The sequence below is a fragment of the Convolutriloba macropyga genome, chromosome 1 (assembly GCF_964194025.1).
Source record: "Convolutriloba macropyga chromosome 1, txConMacr16.3, whole genome shotgun sequence".
Classification (NCBI taxonomy): Eukaryota; Metazoa; Xenacoelomorpha; order Acoela; family Convolutidae; genus Convolutriloba; species Convolutriloba macropyga.
In genome coordinates, this window is record NC_134468.1 from 18,341,325 (window position 1) to 18,354,652 (window position 13,328).

General features: G+C 33.3%; 1 protein-coding gene across 4 annotated transcripts in view; it reads left to right on the forward strand.

Annotated features, from left to right (window-relative positions):
* The window catches only part of LOC142335992 (potassium channel subfamily T member 2-like), a 70,093-nt gene that overhangs the window by 26,106 nt on the left and 30,659 nt on the right, over positions 1-13,328 (forward strand). For all 4 annotated transcript variants that reach the window (XM_075384441.1, XM_075384460.1, XM_075384434.1 and 1 more), the window contains 4 exons: positions 1,163-1,245; positions 1,634-1,820; positions 10,362-10,526; positions 10,775-10,975. In XM_075384441.1, the coding sequence (XP_075240556.1) occupies positions 1,163-1,245; positions 1,634-1,820; positions 10,362-10,526; positions 10,775-10,975 (636 nt within the window). The remainder of the gene's footprint in view (positions 1-1,162; positions 1,246-1,633; positions 1,821-10,361; positions 10,527-10,774; positions 10,976-13,328) is intronic.

Consider the following 13,328-nt stretch of genomic DNA (forward strand, 5'->3'; position numbering starts at 1 on the left):
ATTTTTTTGTACAGTTGGACATCTTACATTTAATATCTTTGGCAATATCTCAACTAGTACGTTCTGTTCGATTGCTGTTTTGCGATGCTTTGCACGAGTCAATATAGATTATGCATGCATTTATATTTCAAAACAAAGTTCTCTTTTTTACTTATGAGCCAAGCCAATTTGAAGTATAGCTCCAGAATAGGCCGATGAAATATTTTTCCGAAAATGTATTATATTTTAGAGCATTTCAGCTCTAAATTTGAACAAGAAATCAAAATTCTCTGAACACGAAATCAAAATTCTGCTAAACTATCATCATCTCTGATAGAATTTGGAGAATGCATTTCAATTTGAGGGGAAAAAGATATTTATACATAGAAAATAATGCAACAACAGATTTTAAACAGTAGGCACAGCAGATCATACGGCTATGTGGAAAAAAACCCCGAAAACTTGGTGTTTTTATTTAATGTATTTGAAAACAAAACTGTAATTTGTTTTAACAACTATTTATTTTTATATGGAGAAGGGAAATAAACAAAAAAAATGTTATAACATTTTTGCATCGTTTTTGGAAATATAAATGAGAAGAAAAACAATCCGCTGTCGCTGGAATATTTAAAGTAATATTTGCAGCTTAAAAATAGCAGTTTTCTGAAAAAATTAAAATTTTGTATTAAAAAATGCTGAAATAGTTGAAATTTTTGGAAGGTGTTTGTCAAGAATTGACTTGTATGCCTTTTAGCAAGATATGGCAAAAAGGCAAGACAAGTTGAGAGAATTTCTTGACTGTTGTTTTTTACTCATCCACTAGCCTATAGGATTATTACAATAAATAAGTCCTCCTAGCTTTGAAAATTAGCAAAGTTCAGATAAAATTGATGACGAGCAAAAAGGACATGATGTCGTCATTAAGTGTTTTGCTTTTCTTCGTTTCACTGTCCTCAAAAACGTCATACAGGAAGCTGGCACAAGCCAAGACATTTCTTTGACCCAAGTGGCTAGCGAAAAATTTTCTACTCGATCAATGAAAAGAATCTGGCTCGTGTATGGGTAAGAATCTGCCTCGACTACGTGAAATCTACATTTCTCACCCCAAACGCACTTATAGGGATAACAGCTCTAACTTTCCAATTTGAAGAAATAAATGCTATTCTTTTCGTGCTTCTTTCAGCTGCTGACGTTGAAGACGAGCTCCACCCTCACTAAGCACCTAATAAACCTCCTCAGCTTCATATTCTGTCTCGGATTTACATGGTAAGAAACACTCCTTGCCTATATCCATGGAAAGTTTAACCGCCTTAGACAACTTAACATACTTTCATTTGGTCTTAGAAGCGGCTGATAATTCCACCTCAAAGGAACTTTTCGAATTATTTTATGCGAGGTTTTCAGATTATGGTAATACATACTGTTGATACTTCAAATCTTGAACAAAGTTGACAGAATACGCAAGCTTGAAGGCGAGGGTGATAATAGTTATTTCTTCTAATTGGTGAGGATTCAATAATATGTATTGTATATTTTTAAAAACGATAGTAATTGAAACTCTCGACGCAAATAGGAGGACTTCTATGTTCGTTTCGGTCTTTTGTGGGTAAATTTGTTACCCGTCGTTGCTATAGCAACGCGTTATTGTTTTCAGTGTGTGTGGAATCAACTACCTTGAGAGGACACAGGAGAAGGACGAGTTCGATCTGTTCAACTCTTTTTGGTTTGTGATGGTTACCTTCTCTACAGTTGGGTATGGTGACGTCACTCCAATCTGGTGGCTATCCAAACTGTTCGTAGTCGTCACCATCTGCCTCGCACTCTCCCTCATCCCCATACAGGTCAGTATAACCACCGTACACTTTCTGACACACTGATTGACAACTCAACTCATTAAAATATCTTGACTTTATTTAGCAATATTGAGCACTAGACATTTGATTTCTGGCCTCGACTTATGAAAAGATCGCCCTCACCCGATGCTTGTTATAATATGGGTCGATAATAAACGACGTCCTCGACTTTGGCTTGATCCAAAATGTTGCCATCGACTTGGGCTGGATCCAAACTTTTTTCGAGTTTTGCTGGACATATACGATGCCCTCGAGATGAAAGTCGAAATGAAAGTTTTTGCTTACAATTTTTCGGCTATGAAATCTTTGCGAGAGGAAATGCTTAAAGCAAACAAAGAAGTTTGAGCTGTTGAAGAGCGACCAAAATTTGTTTCGCTTAACGTTAGTTACCCAAGTAAAGTTGTCTTGTAATCTGGTGCATAAGGCGCCTTTATGAAAAGAAACAGTCTAGTTTTTGTAATTTCATGAAAACTTGTTTTGAGCCATTTTATTTCCATCAGTGAACAGAACCGGATACCACTAATTCAGATGTATGAAAATAATTTGGTTCAACATATGACAAGACTCTACCTCGACCTATCAATAATAAACGAGCTCGGTCCATGAAAAGAATTTGGCTCGACTTATGAAAAGACTTATGACTTTAGCTACATTACAGACTACCCCAAAATGGCACTACCAAATTGGGACGGACTATTCGATCCATTGCACCAATCGCCCCCCGAAAAATGTATCTTTAAAGCATGTAAAACCGGCTGAAAATGAGAAATATAGTTTTGAAAGAATTGTTTGGAAATTGCTTCAGTTCTTTGTCACTAAATTCCACAAAACAGCGAACTTGGTCATTTCTAGGATTCGGTGACAAAATTTGTTACTCAGAATCCGCACTTTAAAACTGCGATAATCCACAGTTTGCGGTGCTCAATTACCACACGCTACGTCCCTTAGAATCCAAAAAAGCAAGTATTTATTGTCCTTTTAGCTACTAATACGACTTAAAATAGGCTTTCAAATATCAAAATGAGCCGACAGTGCCGGAATGTTGAAACGACGTAATGCACTGCACATATACAAATTACATTATGAGCTCAATTTTTGTGCATTATAAATCTGATTATTAATTAAAAACTATTTTAGAGAAAAACCACTTGCAAATAATTCGAAAAAGTTTCTATATTATAAGTTTTTTATAAGTTTTATTTGTAAAAATAGTTCCGCTATAAAATTTAGTTAAATCTGCTATAACAATTTCAAATTTTTTCAAAGCCAATTTTAAATTAACCCACTAAAGCACTAATTAACCCACTAAATAAGTCAGTATATTTAAAGTATACTGGGCATTCATTTGGTGAAGCATAAGTATTTGCTTTTATAATTTCTGAAAATGGCTCTGTATGAAAGGTGATAAGAAATTATTGGCTAATGAATAATACCTCAGTATGGAAAGTGATTAGTATTTATTAATTTATGAAAAATCCATCTGTATGAAAAGGATAATAAGTATAAAATTTCACACAACTAATATATAAACAATTATTTCATTATCCGAAATTTAACTATCGTACTGGCGTGGCAATTACAACTAGCGTTAAGCTTGGATTAGTGCCGCTTTAGCAAAATCAACTCAGAATAGATAAAATTTAATTTACCAAAAACTTGCTCGCATGCTTAGTTTTCGAAAATGATGATAAGTTTTGTCACCATATTCCACAGCATTACACTCGTTCTCCACAAAAAATTCGGTGAAAAAAATTCTGGAATGAACCCCCACCTGCCACCCTGAACTAAATAAACTTTTCAAAATCGAAGCCTCTAATAGAGTAACAAAAATGTTAACGTAGTTCGTATTCTATTACACTGAGTGATTGTTGTATGCGCCGACTAATGACGAAGAAATAATTTTGAATAAAGACATCATATTCTTTAAAGTCAGTTGAACAAAACTAATAAAAATTAATTTATTTAAAGGAACAGCAAGTGACGTTATTCCTTAGCAATGCCTCGGAAAGGTATTAGAAACAAACCAAACTTACGTTTTCAATGTCAACAACGCAATGAAAATTTTTTTAAATTTTCTACGAAGAAATTTTTAATCTGTTATAAATGAAAGAAACAGTTAATCGGAGGAGCGTTTGTTCATAAAAACTATTTAAATCAATTTTCATTAAAAACAGTTTCCCTTCCAAACGAAACCAACGATCATTCAGGCAATTTACCTTCATTGGGGTGCCAGAGATTTTTGATGATGTTCGATGTGGAAAAAAGGAGGGAGAAAAACAGTCTAAGATAAACCTTATAGATTGCAAGCGTGAAAAAAACCTTGCAAGCGTGAAAAAAGCAAAGATGTCTATCTGAAAATCTGTTTTCAGATAGCAGAAATATTTTGAATTGTTGAATTGAAATGCATCTTTTTAGGTATGAAGTCAAGAAACAAAATCTATTTGAAAGACCTTTCTAATATTCAACAATAAAGCTCAACATAATGTCGCTTTTAGCAATATTACACTTCTAAAAATGAAGGAGACAAATTTGACACAGAACGCATTTTTATTTCGAAGCCCCACAATCGAAAAAATGATGAGGAAATTAAATTTTTCATTAGAAACAACGCAGTATTTGGAATTAAAACTATATTAAAATTCAATTAATTTCAAATATGGTCAAATTTCAGGCAATGTGATAAATTGTTTCCATTTGCAAAGATTAAAAAAACCACGTCCGTTAAATCCCGTAAGCGCCGAGCGGTCCGACCTAGGCAAATTAACACCTAATCATTTTGTACTCGGTAACCAAGCAGCCGGAAATCCGTCAATCCTTGGCGTTGACGAGATCGATCATAGCAAGCGGTACGCTCGCATGCAGTTATATGGAAAGGCATTTTGGTCACGTTGGCTCAACGAACATGATCGGATCGCTCGTCCGCACGCTCGTTACGCTTGTAACAATGTTCCAACATCTTCATCAGGGTCGGCGGTCACTGAGTAAATTAAAACGACTGAGTTATATCATCAGATAGAATTTTTTTGCGTATTATAGGAAAACTTTTGCTTAGATTTCCCGTTCTAAATGCGCTACATGTCTATTTTCGTAGAAACAACAAAACCTAATCCCACTAAATAACTTCAAATATGAGTGAAAACCGTTTGCTTAGACTGATAGTTTTCAGTTTTTTGAAGAGGTGGACCGATTTCAGACTGAGAGGTGCCAAAAATACAGCTAGATGGCCGTTTTCGATGCAATTTGCTTTTTCCCTTTGTCTATGTCTATACAGTAATTATGAATTGAAATTCCGGTTGTGTATTATCACCAATAATTTGCTCACAAAAAATTCTTTTCTAGTACGACATCAATGATCTGAAATCTAAATTGAAACTAGGTTGACCTAAAATACTGATAGCAATTGCAAATATAGGTGCATTCGAGTAATAGGTTTTTGAAACAAAGCAAACTAAATCTTTTCCGTCTATCGAATGTATTATGAACAAATTCTCCTTCAGATATAAAAGAAAATTTTATTCTATTATAGTTGAAAAAAAACATGTACAGAATGAATTTTAAAAATTTTAACTGGACTAATTATCATTTTAATGCACTTTCCTTCCTAACCAAACTAGTACTTGTTTAAGCGGTTTTCTCTCATTTGGTGCCATAGATCAGAGGTTTCTATGATCATCAATGCGGTGATGATCATAACACCGCAGAGGTATACCCAAATCTTCACGGGCGAATCTGTTCTATCTGTGTGTCTCGTGTTCGTTTTTTTATGTTATTACATTGGAAACACAACCATATAGCGAAAAACAGATACTTTAGCCAAAACGGCCAAAATTGAAGGGAATTGCGCAACCCGTGCTTGCAAGACTGTCCAAACGTACCGCAGAATTGAGATACCAGCTGTTTACCCTATTTTTCGCGCGCCATTTTTATCAATTCTTTTTGATTTAGGTATCTCTTTTTTACACTCGGCCTAACTGGATTCTGAACTGAATGTTTCTATTATGAACCTAGATTTCTCTATAATCCGCATTTGTGCCTAATTTTATGTAACTAAAGTGGTTTCAAGGTTTATAATTCACCATATAGGCCTCAAACAAACCATAACCTTTAAATTCGTTTTGAATAGTAGGTCGGGAAATGGGATTGAAATCACCACACACCCACAAAGTTTGTTTGTTCTGAGGGATTTTTCAGAAAAAAAATCGATTAAAACTGGCTAATATTTGATATTATTGTGATACGATAAAGGCTAATAATATACAATATGGGGCTCGAACTTACCATATTGTTTTTATTGTTTGGATTTGTAGGTCGGGCATCAGCACAAACTCAAAATTGTTTTGAGCAATTTTTCAAAAAAAATAATATAATGTTTCGATACAATAAAAAGAATAATGTTGTCTTAAAACTGTGTGATTTGCTGACTGTTCTGGTTATTTGTCGGCATAATTAAACAAGAAGCCCGATACACTTAAAGGAAAACAAATTGTTTAAAATGGGAGTAAACGGCAAGGTTTGTCAACAATTGTGGAACCAACAATTGTCATGTCAATTTCGCCGCATTGGTGAACAGATTAGTAAATTTATTTAAGCCTTATATGGTATATTTTTATAAACCGCTTTGTCATGCTCAATTAAAAACCTTCAAACCACCTTTGCATGCTCAAAAGTGCGCACTAAATTAGACACAATTGCATATTACAGATACATTTTATGCAAAAAATTGATACCTAAACTGAGCGAAATTTCACTACAGGACTTGTCACCGTATTTCCAACTTGAAAGTATCTCCATTTCGCAAAAATGGCGGAAGCACTTTTGCGAAAAATAGCTACTAAGCTTGTCTCCTAATTTTGCTCATTTTGTTTAACTATTTTCCGAGAATTTTTATTACGCCTGAATTTTTGTGGTACACCTCTGCATTGTAATGATGAGTTAAAGAAACAATAGAAGAACCTTAGTTTTTGTCAATTGATTGTCAGTGTGTAAAGAAGCAAATTCCTCTGCTTGAAATACAGAAGGGAAGCTGACAATGAATAGTCTGATCAATATATAAAACGGAATTTTGTTTTTTTTTTACTATCTGAATCCCAAATGAAAAGGGTCTTGTTAATTTTTAGAAAACAAGGAGGCTGGGTAATGTGCGTTCGCACATGGTGTTCCGACCCGAGCTCATCTACATTTTTGCCTTAAATGTCAAATGAAGAGCTAACAAAAGTAGTTGTTTGAAATTAAAAAAAAATCGTTACAAAACCTAACAACTAATTGAATTACATAATGCCAGACCTCATTACAGCGCTCACGAGCAAAAAAAAAATTTCACGGCAAAAACTAAATACCTAAAATTAAAAGCACCTAGTAACAACGTCAAAATTTAATCGGATAAAATCTTAACTACACAAATTATACAGCAGATGGAAATTTTCTTTAATGAGACTAGGTAACAAATCAACAAAAGAAGAAATAATGAGGCGAAATTCAAAAATCAATGAACATTTTATAAACCAAATAATTTATAAAGTCTAAAAAACATTGGCTTTTACCAAAATAATTCCTGATAAATTTCTTAAAAATTCATTATGAAATCACTACAACCTGTCTTTGGTTAGACTAAGCTATGGGAACAGACTAAAGATGCAGAAAACCTCAGAAAAATACAAACAATTTGCGAAAACACAAATTAATGAAGCCAATAAAATCATTAGCTATTATCCGATTATTAGGTAATTTTCTTTCAATTTTACTTTATACTAATTCAGCTAATGCTAGACTGAATGATTAGCTATGCTCATTTGGGCCAAATTTGAAAGTCATTTGTATTTGTTATTACGCGAATGTGCTATAAGAAGAGAAAAAGAAACACAAAAGCAGCACTCACAAAAAGTTTATGAAAACGCATATTGTCCAACAAACAAAACATCATTTACGACATAATATCAATAGACATGTTAATTTTTGAATTACAAGGAACTGGATCGGACTTCTCAATGATGAGAATAAGTTACGAGTTGATGAAAAAAACAACATTAACTAAAACGTTTTAAAAATCCTCGAAAATGTCCATAATACACTTTAAGACTAATCGCTTTAAACTGACTGCTTTGGCAATTTACGGCTACCTAAAGAAAAAAAACAGTCAAAAACTGCAATTTCAAAAAATAAGTTGAGCGAGAAAAGTGTCGAAGACATTAAAAAAAGAGCTTTTCAGTAAAAAAATCTTTAAAATCAACTAATTTTTCAACAACAAGGAGTTTTTTTAACAACATGACTTCAAAAAATCAACAATCATGAACAAATACATTAAAACCACAAATTTTTTGAGAAAAACCGCAGTATCAACGCCATTAAACTCAATAGCTTTCAACAGATGCCAATAAATTCGCTAAGTTATGCCTCAATGAGATGACAAGGATGTTTGTCATTTATAAGTCATCATTAAATCATTACAATAAGTAACTGACTATGAGAACAACAACAAATAAAGGCAAAAACCAAAAATTCGGTAGAAAAGTCCGAGAAGGAAATGTCGGAGCCATTTGAACAATAACATTTTTACCGAAAACTTTATCTTTATTCCATTGAACGTCTTTTCTAAGTCAAAAGGAGCTATCAATAATAGGATAATATCAAAAGATTCCAACTGGAAACAATAATACGAAAAGATCAAAAATTTTGATTTTTTTTAAAATCTTGTGGCATTGAATTCATAAAACCAATAGTTAGAAAATGAAGCCGCTACCCATAATAATTATGGTTGCAGCAGAGAATAAAGGGGTCGTGTCATTACTCAGACTGAATCACAATTCACTCAAATAAGTTTAAGATCAGTTAAATTTCAAAAAAAATTTCCAAAATCTTAACAGCCCTTAAATTTAATAGCTTTCAACGTAAGTCAATAAATACGCTCAGTTATGACTCGACGGGAAGAAAATGATGTTTGTCATGCATAGGTAAGCAATAAGATAACACAATAAGACTGTTTATGAAAACATCAAATATATGCAAAAACCAAGATTTCAGTAGAAAAGTGCGAGAAGAATGTTTCAAAGCCATTTAAACCATAACCTTTTATCTGAAATTTTTATCTTCAATCCATTGAACGTCTTCTCTAAACTAATTGGAGCTATCATTATTAGGATAATGTGATAAGATTTCAACAGGAACCAAAATTACAAAAATATCCAAAAAAGTTAAAAACTTTTTTTGAAATCTTGTGGCATCGAAGTCATAAAACCAATAGTTAGAAGATGAAACCGCAAAACTGATAAGTTTCGTTTGCAGCATAAATAAAGGTAGTCTTGTCATTACTGATCTCGACTTGCATTTCACAAAAATAAGTTTAAGATCGGTAATTATTTTAAGCTGTCAAATCAAAGCTGTCAATTCAAAGCACTAGATAGGATCACTTAGTGCTCATTGCGAAACTTATTGCACTTTTAGTCAACAATAGTTTGCCATAGGTCTCCAAAAATGAGTAAAACTTCAAAAAGAACATCAAAATTTCATTAAAAATTACAAAAACTCGGAGTCAAAGCCAAAAAAAACACGAGTGATTCCTTGAAAACTAATCTTTTGTGCTCTGGTCTTCATTTGACTGTAAACAATTTTTCGTTAACGGAATCTCGATATGAAAAGTGACAGTCTCTAGGTGACTTAGGTACGAAATAAGAATAGATGAATTTTCCTAAAAAAACAAAAAAAAGCGAATTCTATTTGAGCTGTTTTTTTTAGGAAAATTCATCTATTCATCATTTTTTTATTAAAATATAAATTCAAAATTACATTTCAAGCCACAAATTGAATCAATTTTGTGTTCCTAATAGACAAAAAGCAATAAAAAAGACTAGTTCTGGTCTCATAGGGAAGTTTACTAAAGAAAAAAAATCGAATTCTATTTGAGCTTTCTTTAGTAAACTTCCCTATGAGACCAGAACTAGTCTTTTTTATTGCTTTTTGTCTATTAGGAACACAAAATTGATTCATTTTGTGGCTTGAAATGTAATTTTGAATTTATATTTTTTTAAAAAATTGATAATTTGAAGAAAAATCACGAAAAGTGAACAAAATCATGCCAAATATGCGGTGTTCACACAAAACTTCAATCCTCGATAACTCCTCAAAATATACGAAATTGAAAAAAAAATCTTTTAATTTCGAATTCTACGCTGGGCGAGCTTTTTAATGATACCGCTCACATTTCTCTACGATGAATATATCGATCGGCCAAAAAAATTGTCTGAACAAAAAAAACCCATTTGAGTATATAGTTCCCCCCCCCCCCATAAGTGGGGTCGGAACAATTATAAATTTAGAAGGAGAACGTAATGGATATTTTACTAGAATTGTTTTTGACCTCATTTTCCGTAGAATTTTTCTTGCGAGTTAGTAATTATCCGGATATCGCTCAGTATTGCCAAAATTAAAAATCAATTATATAGGTTTCGTTGCAGAAAATATAAGTTTACATAAATGTCACGGATTGAAAATTCCACATTATGCAGAATTACATGATTACTCCCGTGTCGTTTTCAGCTGGAGCAGATATCGTTTGTGTTTGCTGAACACCAGAAGACAGGAGGAACCTACAGTCGAAACAGAGCAGAGAAGGAGCGGCATGTAGTTCTGGTGACATCCACAGTTACAGAAGACCTCGTGCGCGACTTCGTCAGTGAATTCTACGCATACTCGGAATTGCAGGTGACTGACATCACTCTATAGTCAGTCCTTGCCGAATTCTGACTGTTCAGTTTTTGACTTCTGCGTTTTAATTACTCAAAAACAGCAATTTTGCAAATGCCTGAGAGAAACGTCAGTAGGAAAATCAGCAAAAATTATGTCTCTCTACCATGTTCTAGGAGTCGAGTTTTATAACTATGAAAAATGGTCAACTGGCGCGCGCGTGTGTGTGTGTGCGTGTGTGTGTTTTCTATTATTTTTATTACCAGGACTACTACGTGGTGTTGCTAAGTGCCGGAGAGTATGACTCATACATCAAAGCTATCTGTGAGAACCCCATTTGTCAACAGAGGGTCATCTACATACAGGGAAGTGCTCTCCGCTTCGACGACTTGGTCAAGGTCAAGGTGCACTACGCCGAGTGTTGCTTCGTCCTGGCATCGCGACATGCGAAAGACCAACAGAGAGAGGTTAAACGCGAGACAAAAGAATTTGTCTGCCCCTCCTGTTATTATTTTCTCATGTGTGAACAAACTAAAGCACTTTTTTACATGGTTTATGATCTGTATAGGTTTATAAGAGGTGAGAATAACCAGTACATTTTATCTCTATAAGACCGTAAAAATATCAGTTAGAGAAAAGCAAAAAATTGCGAGACATAAATAGATTAAAACCATTAGAGGAAAAGTAGCAATATCAATAATTTACGAAAAGGAACTTAACCCAAATAGATGTGACAAGGTTCGTAGATTTTCTAATTTAACCGTTTTTCATCGATTGATGCTGTCCATTAAAAACCTAAGATGACGCATTCCTTTTTCCTAAAACGGTTTACAATTTTCTTTTTAATAGCCACGAAGCGATAGCTGAGGCTATTATTGGCCTTCTCTTGGTGTTTTACGACTCGAAGAGGAGTATTGGTTTTCGTAAGGTTTTCTTCACCGGAAGCACTTTGTTCAGGTGGCGTTTTGACCTAATAGTGAAAGTGAGTTAAAGAGATGGCAGTTTTTAGCCGTGTTTTCGTCCATTCTTTTAATTGTAAATTGATTTTTCGTAGAAGTAAATTTTTATCGATGTCGCATGAATTTGCAACCATCTGCAATCAATACCACAATGTTCTGCTAGCTTAATAATGAGTTTTAAGTGCAAAGTTGGCCCATATTTCTCATTGTTTGTCAATTTTTGGCTTTTTTGGTTCTTTGAGCGGACTTTTTGTTACCAAAATAATAAAAATGTCAACGTCTTGTTGATAATGCTTGCTTTGTATGCCATTTTTGACATGCTTTTGAGAAGTGTTTTTGTTTCATAAAATTGTACACATACTAATCCGATTTTGGTGGTTTTTGTCAAATTTTTTTGTACTTTGAGTTTTTTGCTGCTAATTTAATTGGTTTTGACGATAACTATTTAAAATGCAGTGAAAATTTTTACCATATTTTGACATTTTAAATTATTTTACTGTTTCTCAATTGAACTGTTTTTGCTTCTTACTGAGACAGGAAAATGACTATCTAATGTTCTTAAACCTCAATTGCTTAATAACAAAAATCCATGTTTTTTCACCTCATTTTTTTCATTTTGATTTTTAATTATAGTTTCAAATATATTTTTTTGATTTTTCAGAAATTGCGAAAATTTTTTTATATCGTTTTCACAGTACAAGCATTCTCCACATTCTACCATGTTTCGTTTCTTTCTATGATTCTCTAGGACCAATTGTTTCATTCGCACTGCCTTCATTAAATTGAAAATTATGGGTTTGAACTAACAATTTTGGTTTTTTCCTTTGAAATTTTTAAAGTTTTTTGTTCTACAAATTGTGAACAAACTCTTTTTCTGTGAATGTTCTAAGGGCTTGGTTTTGGTAACATGCGATTTTTGCGTTTGAATATTTTTCTGTCTCTTTAGTCTGTTTCTTGATTAATTCCGATTTCATTAATTTTTCGTTCATTATTTAGTTTTATCGCGTTCATGGTAATTTTGAGCGACAACTAATGTTTATAGTTGAAGCGACAAAGTTTATTTAGTTACCAACTGATTACTGTTTTTTATTGTAAAATCGTGTTTCAACTGAGAAGACTTAAGGAAATTGATAAACTTTGCAACAGTTTTTGGCCATTTCTTGCGGTATTCAATTTTTTCTTCCAAAATATTGTTTTGTGATTCTAACAAGGGTTGACTGTTGCTGCTCGTGTACTTTGATGTTTTCACTTGCGTGCAAAAAATTTGGCTTGTTTTATATATAGGTGTAATGTAATTTTTTAGTTCAGTTGGTTTTAGGGGCTATCTTCTTCTTCTGACTGCTCTTTTCTGAGCGCATTAGAACAAGTGTTCATTGTTATTCCAAGATTCTTCTCTTGTTCGATTCTTGTAGAAATCTTAATCTTGCACGTTACGATTTATCTTGACTCGCAAGATATGAACAGTTCATCACCCGCGTAATCTTCTAATTAGAAGGTAGTTTAAACATTGCCTATGGTATATTGTAGAAGTGGATGATTGCATACGTCCGAATCCTGAAAATAACAGTGCCAATAGCAGGGCATATAAAATAACAGGGCATATAAATCTTCACTCATAAGAAAGACACTAAACCTTAATGTCAGAAATCTAAGTAGCAAAAAGTATCTATTCAAGAAAAACATCCAAAACATTAAGAAATCAGTTGAATAGTTAACACAGCCATTAGAAAAATTAGAACCAAATTAAATGTTTCAACTTCTGTCAAGATTATTTGAATAACACTACATTTCAATCAAATTCAATTTCTCTTCAGAAAATCAGGCCGCCGGAAAAGGCTCGAACTTACCGATCACCATTGGA